The following is a 13,634-nucleotide window of genomic DNA, read 5'->3' on the forward strand; positions in this document are numbered from 1 at the left end:
TACTCATGTTGGTTACTTGTATCTTCTCTCTCTCTTTTTTCCCTTAAACAATTGTGCTAAAGGTTTGTCCATTTTGGGCTTTCAAAAAACAAAGTTTGGGTTTGATGATCTTCTATCGTGTAAATGTTCTCTGTTCCATCCTGCTCTTATCCTTATGATGTCTTTCAATTTGTTTTCTTCGAATTAATTTGCTGTTCTACTTCTTATCTTTTTCAATGGATGGTTGTATCACTGATTTTCATCTTTATCATTTTTCCAATACATGTTTAATGTTAAAAATTTCCCTATATGCATGGTTTTGGCTGCATGCTCCATCTATATTTTTTGTTTGTTTTTGTATTTTCTTTTAATAGCACACCTGTAAACCTAACATATATCCCTGATTAGAGACAAGTGTTATAGATTCTGGTAAAGTGATGGAACAAATGGCTGCTCCCCGGGTTGGTGAGGTGGGGCTTCCTATGGGGATGTGCACGGGTCTAGAAAGAGCATCACATTCACCTGGTATGCTTTCCTCTAAATTTCTGCAACACACTGTTGGAGTGGAGGACGCTCAGTAGCTCTCAATACACTTGTTCTTAATAGCACTTACACTTATGACCTGTTAGTTGCTGAAGTCAATGGTCACTGACTTCTTTATCTGTCTGGAAACTAGTTCCCTGGCTGCTTTGATACAATTCCTTGATTCCAGGTTCTCTCTGCACCTTCATTTGCAGTCTCTCTCTTCTTACCAGTCCCTTACATGTTGCTCACCTGTCTCCTGACCATGATCTCAGATTCTGCACGAGTGCTTAGTGATCTAATCTACGCCTCTGACTTCCACTAACTACCACCTCATTCCCTGAATTGAAATTTTTAGCCCAGACTTCTTTCTGACGTCTACTCTCACATACCACACTCCTGGACACAGCAAACATAACAAGTCCAAAATAGAGCGTAATAGGTTTCTTCTCTCTGTCCCTACTATGAAAGCCATGGTTTAGTTCCTAGTTCCTCGCTCACCCTCACTTTCTAGCTGACCTCTTTCATTCCAGCTTCCCTTCCCTCTAAACCATTTTCAGTACTGTCTGGAAAATTCTCTTTCTGATCCCATTACTTGTTTTCTTAAATCCTTTCAGTTATTTCTCATCCCCTACAGACTAATGTCCAATTCCTTGGCACGGCACACACACACTCCATGATGCAACAAACTTCTCCAGCTCCTCTTTGTATCACTTCTCAGATGTGCTCAGTGTTCCAGCCTATAAACCACAGACCACCGTCCTGTTCCATACTCCCATCCCCTTACCTGTAACATGTCCTGCTGCCTAGAATGCCTTTCTTTTCCCACTGCTTTTTCTATCTAAATTCATCTGCTGACTTCTTACCCTTTCAGTCTTTGGTGTCTCCCTTTTCTTCATGCTCCATATCCACTTTACCTTCAGGTGCTACTGGTTTAATTTCCTAAATATCTTTTGAATGCATACATTTCTTCCTATTGGTACCAGCCCCATCCTGCTCCAAAATACTATCATTACGTAGACAACAATCTCCTTACCACTTCTACCCTCATCCCTTTCAATACAGTCTTTACTCTGAAGCCAAAGTAATCTTGTAAAATGCAAATATGGTCATATCATTTCTTGGTCTGAGAGTCTTCAGTGATTTCAAGGAAAAAGGAGGATAAAGTATATGCTGTGCTTAGTCGCTCAGTGGTGTCTGACTCTTTGTGATCCCACTGATTGTAACCCTCCAGGCTCCTCGGTCCATGGGGATTCTCCAGGCAAGAATACTGGAATGGGTTGCCATGCCCTCCTCCAGGGGATCTTCCCAATCCAGGGATCCTGCATTACAGGTGGATTCTTTACTGACTTAGCCACCGGGGAAGCCCAAGAATACTGGAGGTGGGTAGCCTATCTCTTCTCCAGGGGATCTTCCCGACCCAGGAATGGAACCAGGGTCTCCTGCATTGCAGGTGGATTCTTTACCAGCTGAGCTACCAGGGCCTATAAGGTTCCATGAACAAGATTTCAAGAACTCAGGCCCTGCTAACCTCACCAATCTTAGCTCACGCCAAGTTTCATTCTTGATACCTATGTTTCAGTACCACAGATAGTTCCTCCTCTACCCCTAGCCATCTCCATCTCAGGGTCTTTGGATCCCTGTCGGCAATTACTTGACCTATTAGGTCTGTCTGGTTAATTCTGACTCACTCCTTAGGACTATGCCTTTGTGAACATCCCAATCTCCATCATGTCAACTCCTCATTACTTCCTCTTCTAACAACCCATATTTTTCTTTCATTGAGTTTTCTGCAGTTAGTACTTAAATCTGTATGTGCATTTGTTTTATTGTCTTTTCCCTCAACTAGACAGGGACCTCCGAGAAGAAAAGAATCACCTCTCTCTGGTTCTCTTTTATCCCATTGGCCAGCAGGATGTTTGACTCTGTGCCCTTGTTTCCCTGGACACTGCTCACTCACTCACCTTCCCTGTGTGTCCTTTAAGGTTTGAGATATTCTCTAGGCTTGTGGTGGAAAAAATGTGAATCACGTTCCCATTGACTGCAGCAAACAGGTGACCTCCATTGCTAAAGGAACACTGCAAAGAAATATAGGGAGAGCCCAATAGTGAAAGAAAGAGCGGTTTACCTGGAGGTTGTAGTTGAGAGCTTCTTTTCCCAAAGAGTTCATGCTGATACCACGTGCAGGACTGGGAATTGGGGGAAGGTGTAAATAGGACTCAGAATTGGCCTATTTGATGTAACTATTCCTATAGCTCATACTGGCCAAGATGCTGACACTACCATGCGCATGAATCATGAAGCTGTTTGGATCAGAGAATGGAATACTCATTTTGCCTGTAGAAGTTTCAGAGTGGGACAGTGATCTTTAAAACTCTGTCTTGTTTCTGTAAGTCATCTTCGGGATGGGGATGGGGGAAATCAGATAGGCTGCTACTGTCTTTTTGGAGAAGGCAATGGCACCCCACTCCAGTACTCTTGCCTGGAAAATTCCATGGACGGAGGAGCCTGGAAGGCTGCAGTCCATGGGGTCGCTGAGGGTCAGACACGACTGAGCTACTTCACTTTCACGCATTGGAAAAGGAAATGGCAACCCACTCCAGTGTTCTTGCCTGGAGAATCCCAGGGATGGGGGAGCCTGGTGAGCTGCCGTCTATGGGGTCACACAGAGTCAGACATGACTGAAGTGACTTAGCAGCAGCAGCAGCTACTGTCTTTCACTGTTGCTCATTTTCCCTGATCCCTCCCAATTGCCAACCCTGTCCTCCCAACTGTGACTCTGAATATGTGATAACTTTCTTTTCAATGCTTAAAAAAAATTACTCCACAGTCACAGAGAGGACAGATTGCAGGTGGGATCTCACACGGTTTGGTTCAAAGGTGAGCAAAAAAGAAAAGGGACAGGACCAATACACTCAGTAACTTTGGTGGAAAAATTGGATTTTTTTAAGCCACTAAAATTCTCTAAGACATTCTCTGGTCTACCTCTTCAGCTGTGTTAGTTCATGATATTTCAACTCTGACTTTCCAAGATACTTACCTCCAGAAGCTCTTACCTCTTTGCACCCTCTGACGGAGTATTCCTTGAAAGAACGTATATCATCAATAAGTAGGTTCATAATGCGTAGTTTGTCAGCAAACCCTACTACAATGTAGTGTCCAGATGGGTGAAGGCTGATTGTATAAGCTTCTTCTTGGTATTCCTTAAATAGTTCCAAAGAACTGTGAAAAAGATACATTACTGAATAAAAGTCTAGCCCACTAAGTCCCTTGAGCATTCCATTGTATCTGGTATGTATTTTTATAACGGCATTTGAGATACTTTATTACTTGTAATTACTGGTACCTCTTTTTCTAGATTTTTGTTATTTGAGGATAGTGTTCAGCAATGAGTATGGCATGTGAAGGGACTGATCAAGGGGTGTTTAGGGATGTGGAAGATACAGCTCCATTCAGATCTCCAACTCAGAAGTATTGCACAGTTTTTTCCCTAGCAGCCCCAGCAGCTGTATGTAAAAGCAAAGAAGTTATGTTCTGGGGCCAATTGAGGCTGGAGATTCTCAGGGATTCTGTGCCCGGAGGATAAAATCGCTGGAAGTTGAGGGTTGTTGGGGAAGTGATCAGGATTGAAAGGAGGAAACAGTGATCTGGACAGCTCCATGAGACAAAGAACTGATCCAGTGGTCGGGCAGTGGTGGTGAGGGGACAGGAAAGGCCGAAGGACACAGGAGGGTATGGAAGGAGGTGAGATATTGGTTCCTTTCTGTCCCCAGGGCCAAGCATATGTATGGCACATGGTAAACACTTAATAAAGTACAAAGTGATTTTCTAGCTCATGCAAGAGGGAAAAGAGAAAAAGGAAGTCTGACGGACTTGATTTTTTTATAAACGGTTTCCAGCTGAAAGCTTCTAAGTAATTAAAATTGAAAACTCTCTAAAATAATTTGCATGGAAAAATTTAACAACCAGAATCTTGCATACCGCAGTAGCAAAGCCTTTCATTTCTTACTTTGATTCGTAATTCCAGATGCGGACGGACCGATCCACAGAGCAGGTGGCAATGAGGGGTTTGCGGATGCAAGTATCTAGACCAGTGATAGACGCCGAGTGTAACGGGTACATCAGATACTCAAAGTGGGCAGGCTCCCCCTAGAGAAGTTACACAGAATCAGACTGATCAGAGGAAGCAAAAGACTGGCCAGGCACGCCAGCTCTCATTACTGCTTATGGATGTTAATTAGCCCAGATACACAGAAATCAGGCTGTGGGCAAGTTGTTTTAACATAATGCATATTTTCCCATGCTATTATTATTTTAAAACATTTTAATGGCAATAAAATATTTTATTCTATAAATATACCAGGATTTACTTTATCCATTCTTCTACTGTGGGAACATTTAGGTGGTCTCCAATTTTTTTCTTTTTCTTTTTTTTCCAATTTTTTTCTATCAAGGCGTAACATGGACTAAATATTCTTGCAAGTATGTCTGTGTACCTCTCTGATTACTTCTTTAGATATTGTAGAGTAAGTGCCTGACAGTAAGTTTTTGAATCTCAAGGCATCTATCTCAAAGGACCTCCAGCTTGAATAAACATATTGCAGTTGTATGACGCAGTTACCAGCAAAACAATCAGCTAAAGAATTGTTGCTCCCACCCTTGAAGATCCCTTTCGTAGAAAGTCCCGGATACTTAAATAACTGACTTCTTGAATGATCCCACTCTTCCTGTACCCTAATTCCCACACTCATGGCTAAATGAGCATTAAACAAATAGTGAACTCTCGAAACCCTGACACCCCATCCTCAAACACTGATAAAGGCAGAGCCCCCAGTCCACCTCTCTCTTTACGCACGGCCTCACTGCATATGGCCCTTGGGCAGCTATGTGCCCTCCAGGACCTGTGAGTAAGAAATCTTGTTCCTCAAAGTTCCCTCATGGATTTTGCTCAAGTGCATCCTTCAATTGTAATAAGAACCAAAAGGGCCTATCTGGCCCCAGCACTGGCCCTGGTCGGGGAAAGTGTGTGTGGGGCTTGCTGGGAGAGACGCAGCCGTGGGTGAGTGCCTCCAGCATTCCTAGCTGATGGCTTCACTTCCAATAGTTTGGGCCCCACACAACAGATACATTTCTAGAAATAGAATACAGGGCAAAATGATCTGAATGGTGTTAAGGATCTTAATGAGTACTCCCAAATTTCTCTGCAGAGAGACTGTATGACTCTGTCTGCTGCAGCTAGGAGAACTGGGTGAATGATTTAAGTTAAAATGTATCCTATTGCACTGGTCTGCATGTTATGTGTAGATTTCAGGTGTTTGTCATCAGAAGCATTATACCTGGGACTTCTGCATGAGAAGTGATGATTGGGAAACTCAATGAGGTGTATATACTTTGCTCACAAGCCAAGACAAAGGCTGAACTGGCAACTCCCTCAAATTCAGACCCTTCCCTACTTAGAAACTACCTGCATATTCTACCCGCCTCTGCTATATCAGAAAGAGGTGCTGGGCTGTCAGAAAGAGGGGGTGAAAAGTGAAAGTGAAAGTCACTCAGTTGTGTCCAACTCTGCGATCCCCATGGACTGTAGCCTGACAGGCTCCTCTGTCCATGGGATTTCCCAGGCAAGAATACTGGAGTGGGTAGCCATTTCCTTCTCCAGAGGAATCTTCTCGACCCAGGGATCGAACCGAGGTCTCCCACATAGCAGGCAGATTCTTTACCGTCTGAGCCAACAGGGGGTAGGCACAGATTATTCCCATTCTCCGCTTGCTTCCCATACTTTCTCTAATATCTTCAACGACCCTGTCTCTACTAGCACATTCCTGGTAGCTTTCTTCCCCCTTGAAGGCTGAGCAAGAACTAACAAGAACTAATGTGGGGGAGAGGAGGGTACGAGTGTCCCAGGCAGAGGCAGGAGCGCTGATGCCTTTTGGCAGAAGGAACATGCAGACTCCCAGTGATCAAAGGGCCCATTCTATCGGATGGAGTGATGGGATGGGGCTGCAGAGAGCAGCCCGGGCCAGACATCACCCAGCCCCGTGTCCTAGCTCAGTTCTTCTCAGAGCACCAGAGGGTCACCGAGGGGTTGAGGCTGTGACAGTGGTGGAGGTGGTGGAACATGTGAATTTTGTGACAACCACATCTGGGTTTTGAAAAGATCACTCTGGCAGTCGAACAGAGTATAATTCGGGGGCCTAAGGGCAGAGTGTACATGTGGAGACATGCCGGGGACTTACACGTCCTGGAAGTGAGAGTGAAAACACCCCACTCTACAGAAGATCCCGCTCTCTGGTCTGGTTCTCTCCTTTCCAGGCAACCTTCCCTCTGAGAGGCACGCCTAACAGCAGGGAGAGAAGCTCTATGCAGTGAGCTCACCCCTCTCCATGGAGAAAGAGGACAGACTGGAGATCCAGCCATCAAATAAGTCCTTTCTGAGTCCTTGTGAATGAGGTCCCCCCACGTGAAATGATAACAATGTCTTAGTCTGGGGTATATGACAGAATGATTTACATATTAGCCTACAAGCTTTTAAATACACTCAAATCTCCCCTGTGTTGAAACAAAAGCAACTCTCTCTTTTCCACCTTATCTCTTCACCTCATTCTGTGAGGTCAGTATTACCCCAATACCAAATGCATCACAAGAAAACTACAGACCAACCGCTGTTATGAATGTAAATTTAAAATCAGATAAGAATAAGTGCTGACAAAAATACGGAGAGATTAGAACACTCGTACACAGCTGATGGGAATATAAAACAGTTCAGCACTTTGGGAAAGCTATCTGGCTGTTCCTTAAGTGGTTAAATATGGAGTTCCTACTTGACTCAAGAATTCCACTCCTAGATACATACCCAAGAAGAATAAAAACATATTTCCACACAAAAACTTGTACATAGATGTTTATAGCAGCAGTATTTATAATATTCAAAAGGTGGAAGCAACCCAAATGTTCATTAACTGATAATTAGACCAACAAAAATGGTATATCCATGCAATGGACTATTATTTGGTTATGAAAAGGAATGGAGTACCGATACAAGCTCGAACATGAATGAAACTTGAAAACATTGTGCTAAGTGAGGGAAGCCAGTCACAAGAGTCTACATATTGCTATGAAACATTCAGAAAAGGCAAATCTATAGAGACACAGACATTAGTGACTGGCTAGAGCTGGGGGGTGGAGAAGGCAATGGCACCCCACTCCAGTACTCTTGCCTGGAGAATCCCATGGATGGAGGAACCTGGTAGGCTGCAGTCTTTGGGGTTGCTAAAAGTCGGACACAACTGAGAGACTTCACTTTCACTTTTCACTTTCATGCATTGGAGGAGGAAATGGCAACCCACTCCAGTGTTCTTGCCTGGAGAATCCCAGGGATGGGGGAGCCTGGTGGGCTGCCGTCTATGGGGTCACACAGAGTCGGACACAACTGAAGCGACTTAGCAGCAGCATCAGCAGAGCTGGGGGGAGGCAGATGGGATGATGGGAGCATAATAGCAGGTTTTTTTTTTTTGAGTGAAGAAATGCTCTAAAATTGATGGTGGTAATGGCTGCATAACTCTATGAATATACTAAAAACCATTGAATTGTACACCTTAAGTAGGTGAATTGTATAGTGTATGAATAACTCAATAGTGTTATTATTTTAAAAACCATCATTGCTGAGAAAGATATATTAAAACCTCCTGTGATTGTAGGTGGTTTATTTTCCTTGTTGTTCTGCCAAAGTTTGCAGGCTATATTTTGAGTCCATGCTATTATCTGCATACAAATTTAAAACTGTAATGTCTGCTTGATAAAATGAACCTTTTCTAAGTACAAAGTGCTTTTTTTTAATCCTTTTTGCTGCAATATCTACAGTGTATTCATACTGGCTTTATTATTTAAAAACAAAAGCAATGATAAATCTTTACACATAAACATCTTTGTGCACAGGAGCAGGTACTGCAGTACATTAAATACCTGAAGTACACTTGCTTGCTGAGGAAAAGATAGGTACAATTTAAATCTGAGAGAGACCTTCAAGGTGTTCTTCAAAGAGGCTCAGTTCAGTCATTCAGTCGTGTCTGACTCTGCGACCCCATGGACTGTAGCACGCCAGGCTTCCCTGTCCATCACCAACTTCTGGAGTTTGCTCAAACTCATGTCCATTGAGTCGGTGATGCCATCCAAAGAGGCTACAACAATCAGATTCTGGTGTCCCCCACCCCGGCCCCCTGCAGGTGTTGGAGTGCTCCTACAAGGACAACTTGAAATCAGAGTTTCTTTTGCTTTATTATGAAGGGGTGCATGGGCCTATTCTCAGGAATTGGATTACAATTTGCCCAGTGGTGACCCGTCCCCAGGCTGGCAGGAAGCGCTGCTGGCGAGACTCACCTTGCTGATCTCCGTCAGGGACATGGTGATGCTGTAGAGCTGGTTCTTGCTGGTGCTGGCGATCAGCGTCTCCTCGGAGGGGCTGAAGCACATGCAGAGCACGTCCTGTTTGTCCGACTGACTTGGGTCATTGCTCTGTGGATCCACAGGAATCTGCCCGAGACACAGGACAGCGGTCAGCAGGCCTCTGCATTGTCAGGTGTCCTTGGGCTTTAAGATGCTCTTGGATACTTGCAGCTTCCAGACTCCTGATCAGCCTGCGTCCTGGATCTCCTCAGATGCAGAGAAGGGAGGGCTTGAGGTGTCTCAGTTTCTGTGGGTTTCCTACGCACCTTTAAGTGACTAGCGGCTGAATAATAAGCAGCGGCACAGGTGAAACTGATCCATCTGTACATCTGCTTGAGATCCCCCCTCAGAACAAGCGTTAGTCTAGCCCCACGCTCGCCCAGCGGGTGGGAGCTCAGTGCAGGCGCCTATCTGCACCAGGTACACAGCGCTTCAGGGCAGCGGAGGGGAAGGTTGAGGTCTTTCTATCACGTGGGGTGGGTGACAGGGCAGAGAGAAGAGAAGGGGTCCCGCAGCTCCTGCAGCAGTCTCAGGGGCCTGGAGTTCCCAGTGGACAGTATTAAATGAGGTTTCCTCCTCCCTGTTTTTCCTCTCCTTCCACGAACAACCAAACTTACTGAAATCTGGTCTGCATATACCACCTTTGCATCCTCACTACCCACTCAGTTCTTAATTCCTTATAACGTGGCTTCCACTGCCTCATTTACTGAAACTGTCCTCCTGAACATCAGAACTTCCCTTATCACCAAAGCCCGACGCCCTGCTCAGCCTCATCTTCTGGGCTTTCCTAGAGCCTTCAGCCATGACCTGGGCACCTTCCTCCTCTGAACATCCTGGAATCTTGTGCTGCCCTCCCACTGCGTGGAGTTGTCTTCCTCGGCACCTTCTAGCCCGTCCTCATGAAGTCTACTCCCTCTGCTCTCTCTGGGCAGCGAGGGCTCTGGGAAGCCTTCCCTGACTGCCCTGGGCTGAGTGGGCCCTGACAGTCCCTCAATGTGCCCAGAGTACCCAGGACTTCCCTCTGTTGTCCCAGGTGTCACACTGCATAAAGGGGAACAGGAGCCTGCGGACTGGGGACCTTGTCTGTGTCCCCTGGTGCTTGGAGCAGGGCCTGGCACATGGCAGGTGCTCAGTGACTGCGTGGTGTGGCCTCACACCCTCCCCCAGGCAGTGAGGTCCGTGGGGGAAGTGCCACATCCGATGTGCCCACCGCAGGTCCCACCCTGGAGCCTGGCCCCTGACAGGTGACCGACAGACATTGGTTGACTGAATGAGTGAACGACCTCGCCTTCTCAGTGTCCTGCTGGGCTGTCATCCTGTCTCAGTCTTGAAATTGGGAAACACTAAGTAGTCATGTATGGATGTGAGAGTTGGACCATAAAGAAAGCTGAGCGCTGAAGAATTGATGCTTTTGAACTGTGGTGTTGGAGAAGACTCTTCAGAGTCCTTTGGACTGTAAGGAGATCCAACCAGTCAATCCTAAAGGAAATCAGTCCTGACTATTCATTGGAAGGACTGATACTGAAACTGAAGCTCCAATCCTTTGGCCACCTGATGTGAAGAGCTGACTCATTGGAAAAGACCCTGATGCTGGGAAAGATTGAAGGTGGGAGGAAAAGGGGACAACAGAGGATGAGATGGTTGGATGCCATCACCAACGTGATAGAACATGAGTTTGAGTAAACTCCAGGAGTTGGTGATGGACAGGGAAGCCTGGCATGCTGCAATCCATGGGGTAGCAAAGAGTTGGACACAACTGAGCAACTGAACTGAACTGAACTGAACCGCATCCAGTGATCACACAGATGTTTAATCTTTTCGATAACCACCAGGGTGAGCTGTTTCCTTAATGAAGAGACACAGGTTTGTTACATTCAGCAACTCATGTGAAGTCACTCAGCCAGGAAACCTTAAGAGTCAAGTCTCATTTAATGTGTGTTTACCACTCCATATCCAATGACTTCAAATTGCCCACACTGTGTATTAATATCACAGGCAGATCACTTTTCTGAAGCATAGTGCTTCTCCACTGAAAACAGGATGCCTTGCCCGTTTACATACTCACTCTTCAGGCTGGCGTTTGCCATCTTTTCACCAGCCTTAGTCTTCTCGTTCCCTTCAAGTGACTTAAGGCCCCTCCACTGGGGAACAGATATCTCCCCAAAACACCACTGCTCCCTGTCAGCGGTACCTTTGCTTAATTTCCTCCCTTCACCTGGACTTCCTGATCTGTTTCTTCCTGTCTAATGTTATCCATCCTCTATAACCCTTCTTCAGTGATGACCTTCAAACACTTTGAAACCTTCCTGGTTATTCCCCAACCAGGTGAAATCTCTCTCCACTAAAGTCTGTATCATTTCTTCCCCAAATATTTACTGAATGCCTGCTGCATACCAGGTGAAAGTGAAAGTGAAGTTGCTCAGTTGTGTCTGACTCTTTGCAACCCCATGGACTGTAGCCTACCAGACTTCTCTGTCCATAGGATTTTCCAAGCAAGAGTACTGGAGTGGGTTGCCTTTTCCTTCTCCAGGGGATCTTCCTGACCCAAGGATCGAACCCAGGTCTCCCGAATTGCAGGCAGACGCTTTAACCTCTGAGCCACCAGGGAAGCCCAGGTAGTTTTCTTTCCTTTTTTTAAAAAAAGATGTTTATTTACCTATTTGGCTGTGCCGGGTCTTAGTTGTGGCCCACGAGATCTTGGCTGTAGCATGCAAACTCTTAGCTGTGGCAAGTGGGATCTAGTTCCCTGACAAAGGATCTAGAAGCCAGGTCCCCTGTATTGGAAGTGCTGCTGCTGCTGCTGTGTCGCTTCAGTCGGGGGCCAACTCTGTGTGACCCTATAGACGGCAGCCCACCAGGCTCCCCTGTCCCTGGGATTCTCCAGGCAAGAACAATGGAGTGGGTTGCCATTTCCTTCTTCAATGCATGAAAGTGAAGTCGCTCAGTTGTGTCTAACTCTTAGCGACCCCATGGACTGCAGCCCACCAGGCTCCTCCGTCCATGGGATTCTCCAGGCAAGAGTACTGGAGTGGGGTGCCACTGCCTTCTCCATTGGAAGTGCAGAGGCTAGCAACTGGGCCACCGGAGAAGTCCCATATCAGGTGGTGTTCTTGATGTTAAAATATCCATATACATTATGGGAACACTGAACTTGAAGAGAAAACAATTTGCCCAAGTTCTCCCCCAGGATTCAGATCCTGAGCTCCCTATTTCTATACCACAACTCTGTCCAATCCATCCTAAAACTGCCCTCAGGACAAATGGCTCGAGTCCCTTTGTGCTCTGCGCTCAGCCCCCTTCCCTGGTCGAACATTGCGTCAGTGCTCTGCTCCTGGAGGATAGTTGCCAGTTGGACCCCAGCATTGCTGCTTCCTCCCCTCCTTACCCGGATCTCCCTGCTCTCACGGTAAAACTCCTTGTCTTCCATCTTCTCAAACAGCAGAACTCTCCCTGGCCCAGCAGAACAGGCAAATCCCTTTGAATAGGCTGCGATGGCAAACACCTGGGGCAGCGACAGCTGGCTGTGGCTGCTGGTCATCATGACCTGCTCGTAGGAAGGGACTGGGGAAGTGACTGCTGGAAATTCGATCAGGCTGGAAAAGAAAATAGCACATACAGATAACAGAGATGATTCCAAGGAGATGAACTGTGCCAGGGATGAGAAAGAAGGACTGTCCTTGGGCGTGGGAGTGTGGCTCAGATGGTAAAGAACCTGCCTGCAATTCGGGAGACCCAGGTTCCATCCCTGGGTCAGGAAGATCCCCTGGAGAAGGGCATGGCAACCCACTCCTGTATTCTTGCCCGAGAATCCCATGGACAGAGGAGCCTGGCAGGCTATAGTCAATGGTGTCACAAAGAGTTGGACACAACCAAAGTGACTTAGCATGCATGCACATGGGAGAAACCACTCAGTGTGAGCCCCTTCCCATGGCCTAAATGTGCCCCTTTGGCTGGGAGTGCTACTGGGGCTCCATGGGAGATGGAAGGTTATACACTTATATGGAAATCTGTAATCCTCTGTGGTCACTGTTTTTATTATCATACTCATTTTGTTGTTTAGAAAAAAGTGGCTCAGAGGGGTTGTTTCCAAGATCACACAATTAGTAAGGGGAAGAGCTGAGATTTAAATCCAGGTTTCTGCTTCCTTCCCTCTCTTCCATCCCTTTCCCTTTCTTTCCTTCCTTCCTTCTCTTCTTCTTCCCCTTCCCCCTCCCTTCCTTTCTTTCTCTTTCATTCATTTATGCATATTTGCATTCACTCATTCATTTATACAACATTTACCAGAGTTATGTTAACGACTCTGTGAAACAATGATAAATAAGTTGACCCAGTTCCTAAGCTGATGGTCTAGGGGGCGTGTGATAAGGACTGTCAGGGACTGCTGAGTAGGATGGCAGTGGCCAGTTATCAGCTAACAAGAAAACCTAAGGACAGATATAGAAGAACACCTGTCTGAGATGAGCAGAGCCTGGGGGCTCCCAGCTGAGACCGGAAGGACAAAGAGGGATGTGGCAGTGTCCAGAGGAGTGGGGTCAGTGTAGGGGCAGACTGAGCCCAGAAGTAGGAGAGTGCATGAGGGATATGCGGTAGACAGAGGCAAGAGCTGCTGCTGCAGATATAGAGAAGTGTCAGAGTAGCAAGGGCATGTGGGCCAAGTTCGAGAGTCTGAGCTTTATCCTTGGAGTCCTGGA

At 46.2% G+C, this 13,634-nt stretch overlaps 1 protein-coding gene across 5 annotated transcripts in view; it reads right to left on the reverse strand.

Annotated features, from left to right (window-relative positions):
- Positions 1 to 13,634, reverse strand: part of CFAP57 (cilia and flagella associated protein 57) — a 79,640-nt gene that overhangs the window by 57,479 nt on the left and 8,527 nt on the right. For 3 of the 5 annotated variants that reach the window (XM_059885173.1, XM_059885170.1, XM_024990185.2), the window contains exons 5-9: positions 12,329 to 12,536; positions 8,878 to 9,030; positions 4,511 to 4,650; positions 3,558 to 3,723; positions 2,466 to 2,579 (exon numbers count right to left, since the gene is read on the reverse strand). In XM_059885173.1, coding sequence (XP_059741156.1) covers positions 2,466 to 2,579; positions 3,558 to 3,723; positions 4,511 to 4,650; positions 8,878 to 9,030; positions 12,329 to 12,536 — 781 coding nt within the window. The remainder of the gene's footprint in view (positions 1 to 2,465; positions 2,580 to 3,557; positions 3,724 to 4,510; positions 4,651 to 8,877; positions 9,031 to 12,328; positions 12,537 to 13,634) is intronic. The other 2 variants (XM_059885172.1, XM_059885171.1) reach the window with 2 other exon arrangements.

Source organism: Bos taurus, chromosome 3, assembly GCF_002263795.3.
Source record: "Bos taurus isolate L1 Dominette 01449 registration number 42190680 breed Hereford chromosome 3, ARS-UCD2.0, whole genome shotgun sequence".
In the NCBI taxonomy this organism is placed as follows: Eukaryota; Metazoa; Chordata; class Mammalia; order Artiodactyla; family Bovidae; genus Bos; species Bos taurus.